The sequence below is a fragment of the Vipera ursinii genome, assembly GCF_947247035.1.
Source record: "Vipera ursinii genome assembly, chromosome: 2".
NCBI classification, from domain to species: Eukaryota; Metazoa; Chordata; class Lepidosauria; order Squamata; family Viperidae; genus Vipera; species Vipera ursinii.
In genome coordinates, this window is record NC_139513.1 from 84069267 (window position 1) to 84078470 (window position 9204).

The window sequence follows — 9204 nt, forward strand, 5'->3', positions numbered from 1 at the left end:
AGTCTTCAGGTTAGTCATTGATATAATAGATTATTTTTTCCTTTTACATTTTTTATGGTAGGTTGTTTATATACCCGATTGCTAACAAAGGATGTGTACTAAATAAGTTATATGTCTTGCAATGGGTAATATACACACATGACTAGAAACAAGATAAAAAGTTTTTTGACAGGATATGGATAATTTGCAAACATAAGCGAACCTGTTTTAAAATGCTTTTTTAAAAAAAAACTTTCACAAAAAATATTTATTGAAACCACATTTGTTTCTATATTGATTATGTGTCTTCCCTACATTGTGCCTGGTTTTGTTACCGTAGAGGCTACCTTTGAAGGGAAAATTTTCAGGCTGACATTGTTTTTCCATGCACATGTTTTTAAGTGCACATATCTTTATGCCACATAAAACACCTATGCTTTCAACCATGTCTTGCCTCAGATTTTCTTATGCTTGGTTTACTTAGCACAGATGCAGCAGTGAACAGCAATACCAGCCCTTCTCAGTCATCATCAGTCAACGACATTTCATCCATGTCAACAGAACAAACATTGGCTTCAGATACAGACAGCAGCCTTGATGCTTTGACAGGAACACTTGAAGGATGTCGGTGATCAGCTTCGAAGATTAAGATTAGCAAAGAATCTTTGCTTCTGTTGGGCCTCTATTGCTTGTAAGTTCATGGAGCCAAATAGAAAACTTCATGTTCTGCATGTTCCTCTAAAATAATGCCTGTGATTTTACTCAGTTGCAGTAAAACTGTCTGCTTAATATTGTAGAGTGAAAGCAACTTTGTATCTCAAGGCAAATGAAATATAAACATTAATATAACCTGTTCTGTTTTGAGCTATATCAGGTGAGCAGTTAAAATAACAAGATCAAACAAATCCATGGGCATTCTCACAGATTTTTTTAAAAAACATGTTTATAAAACAAATACGTGTGTGTGTGTGAGAGAGAGAGAGAGAGAGAGAGAGGAAGGAAGGAAGGAAGGAAGGAAGGAAGGAAGGAAGGAAGGAAGGAAGGAAGGAAGGAAGGAAAGAAGATGTAAAATCTGTTTATTAATTATTCAATTGCAGTCATATGCCATTTTCAATATACTTTGCTGGTATTCTCAGTATTGTATAATATAGACGCAATTGTTTTTATGTATAGCACTTTTTTTGAGGCCTTTTTCTCTCCATCACCAAATAATATTGTACCCCTTCCCATAGAAGAAGCAAATGTGTGAATTTTTGCTTCATATTTTACATCTAAATGTATTTATGAATGTATTCTTTCAGTGCTTTTCTTAGAGGAGTAGGTGGGATAAGTAAAGATAAGTCTTAATACTTATCAAAATTAGGGTTTGTTTTTAAAATAACAATATTGGCACCTGTTTTTAAGAAGATACTAAACACTTGTAGGAATTATGTCTCCCTTGCCTTTTCCTGGTATTAACATAGAGAATCCAATGTTGACATCAAATTGGAGCTTCCTTTGAGCCTCTTAATAGATATACCTTTAGTTGCTTTTGGTAGGTTATACGGGACCATTATATGGCTTATAATTACTTTTCAAAATTCACATATAGAAAAAATTGAAATACATTATAAAAAGTGAAAGGAACCATTTTTGGAACTAAAACACAGAGGTAAGAATTTCAGGTAATCCTTGCTTAGCAACACTAACTGGGACTGGGCTTTTCATTGGTAAGCAAAGCAGTCATTAGGCAAAACATGACATGGCTACCCCACTTAGTGACTGACGTTCTGGTAGCCTCATTTGCATGCGTTAGTCAAGGACCTCACCCTTCTCCTGCCTTGCCACACTCATTTCCGCTTCTGTATTTTTATACATGCCCTGTTCACCGCCCTGAGTCCTTCGGGAGAAGGGCGGTATACAAATATAATAAATAAATAAATAATTTCCCTCACGCACCTATCTGGACTCTTGGCTGCCTTGCATTCCACCGCTGCCACCTACCCCTTACCGTCCCCAGCTGACCTTTGCCATCTTCTTTCTCCCACTGCTGACAAGGCACCCTGCAGTCATAAATGTGGGTGGCTGCCAAGTGCCTGAAGTCTGGTCACATGACATGGTCACAGCAGCCATAGCTTTGAGCTGTAACTACCATTTGTTCAGTGACAGCATAATTTCAAATGGTTGCTGAATAAATGGCAATTATGTGAGGACTACTTATATAATAACATACCAAATATGTAAGGATGAGTTTTGTAAAAAAAAAAAATACCCAATCTTGAGTATATTTGCTTTGGTTCAATTTCTCCCTAGCTCTGAGCATGAGCAAAGTTTATATAACAGGAAAATATTTATGTGACTACGTAGGTGCATTGGCTGGTGAGCAATGTGTTTGAGGGAAGGTATGGTGGATGGAACTGAGTTGTGCATCAAAGCTGGGTGTTACAGTTATTGCAGATTTCCAGGCTGGAGGAGGGGCAGTTCCCTTAGAAGAGACTGGGAAAGGCATATTGTGTATTACCGCCTTTTTTTCAGGCACCAGCACTTTACTAGCAGCACAAACATATGACTGGGAACAAGTACTATTAAGTTTAATAAGTGTGATATGGAATGACAGCATAAATTCATTGTTTTTAGAGAGAACACTTTTTAGCAGTATCTTCTTCAAAACACGCTTTCAGAATGAGCCCTATACTCCTGATTTCTCCAGATAGAATTTGTTATCAGATATTATAGCTATAAGATATTCATGAAATTTTATCACTTGATAAAGTTCAGTTACTAAGTTGCAAATGAACATATTGCCTTCCTTAAACATTCTGCTTCAGATATGAGATCACATGAAATGCCTGTGAGAGCTTACATTACATGTGAGCAATTAACAGAAAAATCCACGTTCATTGTTGTTGTTGTTAGCTGCGAAGTCGTGTCCAACCCATCGCGACCCTATGGACAACGTTCCTCCAGGCCTTCCTGTCCTCTACCCTATGGACAGTACCAAAAGGCAAATGAATATAAATATAAATTATATGATGTACAGACATAAAATCTATTATTTGCCCTAGTAAAATATTTCAGAAGACAATATTAATGAGTAAAATTAAATAAAACATATCTCATTGCTCATTAAATAAACATAGGAAATGAAAAAAGATTGAAGTGAAGAACAAAGAAAGGTGTTTAACCATATCCACTAAAGCTTAATTCATAAAGTTGTAAAGCATTCCACCAAACTGTTTTTAAATAACTGTACAGCCCCTTCTTTTGCACAAAACCCACTCAATTTACCTGCATGAAATTTGGGAAGAGCATTTCTCACTGTAAATGCTATCTACTTTGAAATGTACTATTGTGTCCAAAATAATCACTTTCCCCCATACTATCAATCACATTTAGCACATTGTAAAAAGATAGATTTGCAGACTTGCTTTTGAATTCATCCCATTCTGCCAAACAACCATAAAGCCACAGTTATATTTTACTTAGGCTACACTGGGGAGATTAAACTCTTTGAAATTCACGTAGGATCAGGATCCTAGTTGGGACTGTATTTAACCAAAAAGAAGATGAGGATAGGAATTTGACAAGATATGGATGTATATTGATTGAACTAATAACTACTAATGAAAACTCATTGCCTGTAAAACTTAGGTCCCTTGTTCACAATATTAATTGATCCCCATCTTCATATACCAACATTCACTCATCCATACAAACCACCACCACCACCCCATTGCATACAGAATCATTCAAGTATACAGATGTATTTTCCCCCTTTTTTCCAGCAGAAGCCAACAATAGAACAGGATGGATATAGAATAAGATGAAGCGATGCCTGCAGTAAGAATGGAAAGAAAGAGAATGGGTGGGAGCAAACTGGCTGGAGATTAGGTGATGGGAAGAGTTACTAGACAAAGAAGGAAAGAAAAGAAAGGACAAGTCAATTATAATTTAAAAGTTTAAATTCAAGCTAAATTTCATAAAGAAAGACAGTTTGGTATAGTGGTTAATGCCCAGGCTAACCAGGAGACTGTAAGTTCTAGTCTCAGCTTAGGTACAAAGCCAGCTGAGTGACCTTGGGCCAGTCACTGACTCTCAGCAGACAGTGGTGAACTACTTCCAAAATCTAGCCAAGAAGGACTAGAGGGCACATACGCAATCTTCAGAGAAACTCAGGCTTTGTAGCATGATCCCTTCAACTATTTGTACTTCATGCTAATTCCTTTGTTTTCATAGCTTGTTCTATGAGCAGCAAATGTAAAATACTGCTACATCATTCATAGCAAATTATTTGGGTTTAGGGGGTATAGCTGAAGCTAACTGTACGATCAGAATTTCTCTGCAGCCATTCCCATTCCATGTTGGAGTTAGAGGAGGTAGAGATGATACATTCACACGTTTTTCAACTGTCGAGGTCTTAACAATGCCTGACAATTTAGGCTTTGCTTTGTGTTCCTGTAAAAGAACTTTCCTCCAAAAAGAGCTTTAATGAGTTTTGAAATTATGAACTTACATAAGAATTACGTAACTTTAAATAAAGCTAAATAATGTAAGGTTGCATGACATAACTCTTTAAGAGTTTGCATTGTACTTTCAGAAGTACTGTGAAAATAATTTTGTGTTTGGACTATTTTATTTGTAAATATGGGCATTCATTCATCTGTAGGCACATTGAATATTTAAAAAATGTGTCTGCCTCTACAATATGTTGTTCAGCAGTAGTAGAAAGTGGCATTTACATACTCAACCCTAGACATAAGAGGAATCTTATTATTTCTTAAGCATTGGTATAGGCATATCACATATAGGATATTTCCATTTTGGAGAAGAAAAGAGGGGTTTGGAATTGAAATGCCCATTGTTTCTATGGAATGAATCCAGAGGACTTTAAAGTTTGTACTGTAATAGTCTGAGGCCAGTTCAGATTAGAATTTCTATGCTTTCCACCTTGAAAAATCTCTCTTGATTTTTCTTCACTTTATTTTATTTATTTTTTTGAAAAGTGGTAACCTATGAAACAATTCAGCTGTTTCTGAATTCTGAAGGCATACGGCATAAGAGTATCTCGGCTACAACTAAATTGAGAAGTATCGTCGGCTAAATCCTGGGTGTGCTAAAGAAAGTGTAAAATGATAAATGAATGGATTATCATTTAATGGGGAATAATGTATGGTCTAAGTATATATTATAGCTTTTTTGTTTTATGTATCTGAGGAGACAGAAATATGTGGTTGTATGTACATGTAGTTGCACTGGGACAACCAGTGAAGTGCACTGCATCCATGCATACAGAGGGTCAAATAGATGCAGCTTTTATAGCAGCCATTGAAATATTAATACTATAGTTCTCTATATTTCTTTCCTGCTTTGCAAAATATCATGACATAGAATTGATAATAGTAAATATCACTGTCCCATTAAATGACACACACAGACACACATACAAAATTTAAGTGATGGAGAGAAATATTTAACCTCACTTGCCTAGATTTTTTTTCTTCTACATCACTCCATAGAGTTTTATAACAGATTATAAATTGATTGGAGGACATAGATAATGTCCTTGTTATAAATTAGTTGACAGTATTCTTTTGAGCAATGGATGTGGCATTAATTCGTTAAGAAAAACATGGACAACTCCAAGTATGCGAAGGAAGGAACAATGAATTGAACTTTATGATTCAATGGTCATTTCCCATATCTTAACTATTGGTAATGTTTGGCTAGCATTATACCGGCACCAGCCTAAGTGTGACACAGTTCTAACATTTATTCATTGAGTTGAAAAGATAAAACTAGTCCCAAGTTTTAAGTATAAGGACAGAGTTCTAAGCCTGAAGCATACATTTGCACAACTTGTTTTCTTTCTACAAAAGAATGTAAGAAGGATGTGACATGGATTGTTTTCCATTTTTTGTTTATAAGTTTGATGATGAATCCTACATTTCAGTAGAGTCATTTCTTACCAATTTAGATCAAATAGTATATAATTTACTAAATACTTTCGGTCACCTGTAGTTTGACATGTCCAAATTAGTTCAGCGTTACTTTTCCAAAAGCCAAGTGTGTATTTGTAAATGTGCAAGTCTTTTTGTGAAAACCCTGCCATGCACTTGTCTGCTGTAGCATGCGCTGACATTACTGTGAAATGTTTTAATAGGCATAATGTGTGTGTACTTCCTGTATTTAACTGCTCACCTGAAAAAAAAAAGGGAGAATGAAGCAAATTGGCTAGCAAATGTTCCGTTTCTGTACTATACATATTATTTTAAATATACTGGGTAGCTGAATGGCATTGCAGAGATAGAATGGTTTTACAAATTATTTTTGTACGTGCCCTCTTCTTTGTTCAGAAACATTACAGTCTGGATTGTTTGGAAAGTGCTTTAAGGAAATGAGTTTACACAAACTGCCTATTTATGATGAAATTATATGAAGAGAGGCACATGTCTGCGCATATCATTTTTTTTTAAAGCCAAGAGGTACAGTTCATGATCCAGCAACAAAGGAAGTGAAAAGAGTGGCTTAATAGGAAAATGGATGAAATGACCTTTTGTTAATACTGCAGTACAGTTTAAAAGTGAAGACAGAAATCAGTAGTGCTTCCTGCTGCTTCCAACGTGTGCCAAAGGCCTAAAGAAAGTTGAATAAAGCTGTTTTAGTATAGGTTAAATTGTCAGAAATGTAGACTACAGTAATTAAATGTAATTATAAGGGAATATTTATGCATCCAAATGTTTACTTTTCAGATGACTTCAGCGTCTGTTTACAGTATGGTTCAGAGTTGGTTTAAAAATTGTAACACCTTCACTGATCCATTCTATCTAAAACCTTTTTCTGCAACACGGTATGCTGAAGTCTTGTTGCTGTTACATCATGTTTACATGATTTTTTTTATTAAAAAACATGAATTTAGAGAGAAGGGCTTAGATCATATTCCTAATTTAGGCCTGGATGTGCCCAGTGTGCCTTGACTCTCTTTTTCCTTTGAATGGCAGATCACAGGTCATATCACAAATATGTTTTTGAAACTCTGTTAGCTTCACAAGATGCTTGTCGTCTGCTGAACTTGGGATATTATTTTGAAAGCTCCTTTGATGTATAGAATTAAGTATAAGGTTTGTTGGATTAAGGCTAAAGTAATAGGATGTAATAGTATTCATCTTTGGGCCATTATGTAGCGCTCCATGAATTAGGGAAAATGCATATATGCAGTCTACAAATATTTGTGCTAGGCTGTACTGCAAATTGCCAAGTTAATAATGTCTGAATCTCAGAGATTCTGAGTTCCAAAACAGAATTGGTGACCCTTACAGTTTGAGAATTGCTTGCCGGATAAAAATTCCTAAAATGGCCAAATCCTGTTTCTAAGTGCAGATACATTTTGCAGTAATGAGGTCTATGTATAATAAATAGTTGAACTGCAAAATCCAGAACTGAAGAAATGCATATTAAGAACCTTGATTAAATTTTATGAATCTAAAATCAATAGTGCCTGTAAAGCTGGTTGAAGTTGTGATGTATAAAACTAATCGGCATATAAATTTAGCTACTCTATTGGAGTGGAGTTTCTTCCTGGTGATGAATGTATTTGTAGAACTTAATTCAAGTTCGTGTATGTTTCACCAATTCCTAAGTCTAGAACATGAGCCCCAAATTCATTTCTCTCAGAAGACTCACTGATATTTTATGTCTTTCTTCCATCATGTATACTTCTGAGATCATATTTTATATATTGGGACATGAAAATTTGCCAAATATTTAAATAATTTGCTTAGAATCTTTTTAATGCCATTATGTAACAAGTCTCATGTTATATGAACTGTGCATGATAAGAACTTTGTATTGAAGAATTGCAAGCCATCTACTCCTTATATGTACAAAACAAAAAAATCATTCTCATTTTTGAATTATAAAATTATATTTTATTTTTATAATTGTAATTTTGATTGTGAATTTCACTGCCACTAACTCATTGTGGATATTGTAGATAAGCTTGGGTCCTATATTTCAATACTTACACAATTTAAAAAAAATAATGTCTTGGAAGTAGTAACATTTAATTAAACCCCAAGTTTAATTGGTTCTAAAATTAAGAAATGAATTCTTTTGAAAATTGAGAAATAAATGTTTAAAATGCGTTTAAGATTTACATTGTGTTATTTAAAATCTTAATGTTCTTGTTGTCATGCTGCTGTTCACTTTTTGCACTCCAGTAATTTTTTTAAAAAAAATTAAGCATGTTAATTCTCAGTATATTCATGCCTACTGTCTTTATTGGTAAATCATTTATAACATTTTGTATATTACAATTGAGATTAATGCAGTCCTAAACCCCTGATCCAGGTGCTAGTGCCCATCTTGCAATTGCAGCATCCCATAGTCATGTAATTGCACTTTGCAACCTTCTCTGCCAACTTCCCACAGGCAAAGTCAATGGGAAAGCCTGTAGGAAGTCGTCTTCACCATGAGGTCCTAGCTTAACAAATTTTCTTGGTATATTTATTTTCCACTAACTTCAGTTAGAAAATTACTAAGTTTACACCTTTCATTATGACTTCAGACTTATGGCCTAGTAATGGAGCAGTAACTTTAAAAATCCATGTTTAAAGTTCAGTGAGTGAAGTATTCGTTATTTTTTTTCAATCTGCATTTAAACATTTGTTAGGCTGATTTCAGAGTGACCTAAGTGCATCTTTCTTTCTTAGATTTAAAGATACCAGTATTAGCAATCAGTTCATTTCTTAAGATTTTACAATAAAAGATTACTTTAGCAATTTATCATAGATTTGCTTTTTTATATTTATAATATAAACATTTTTAGTGCATTGTAATAGTATAAAAATTACATTTTTTATAGTGTACTTTAAGTATATCTCTGTCTCACATACACACACACAAAAAAAAAAACACCCTTTGGTAAGAAAATACTAAAGGTAAAGATTTCTCCTGCCCAGTTGTGTCTTAACTTTAGAGGACAATTCTCATCTCTGTTTCTTAGCTGAGGCACACAGAATGCTATTACCTTGTCATCAAAGTGGTTTATCTACTGTTTTATCTACTTGCATTTGCATGCTTTTGAACTGTTAGGTGAGCAGGAGCTGGGGCAAGTAACAGGAGCTTACTCTGTCAAGCAACGCTCAGTTCTCTTAGCTTTGCAGCTAAGAAGCTCAGCCTCTTTAACCTCTGAACCATTATGCTAATCCTAATCATGCTAGTAATACTGCGCTCTTAATTAATAGAAAT

The 9204-nt window shown here is 34.7% G+C and overlaps 1 protein-coding gene across 2 annotated transcripts in view; it reads left to right on the forward strand.

The window, feature by feature from the left end:
• Positions 1-8631, forward strand: part of MAPK9 (mitogen-activated protein kinase 9) — a 57409-nt gene extending 48778 nt beyond the window's left edge. Inside the window, exons 11-12 of one of the 2 annotated variants that reach the window (XM_083353571.1) lie at positions 1-9; positions 464-8631. The exon at positions 1-9 is cut by the window's left edge and continues 63 nt beyond it. In XM_083353571.1, coding sequence (XP_083209697.1) covers positions 1-9; positions 464-480 — 26 coding nt within the window. In that variant the 3' untranslated portion in view covers positions 481-8631. The remainder of the gene's footprint in view (positions 10-463) is intronic. The other variant, XM_083353570.1, reaches the window with a different exon arrangement.
• The last annotated feature ends 573 nt before the right edge of the window (positions 8632-9204 follow it).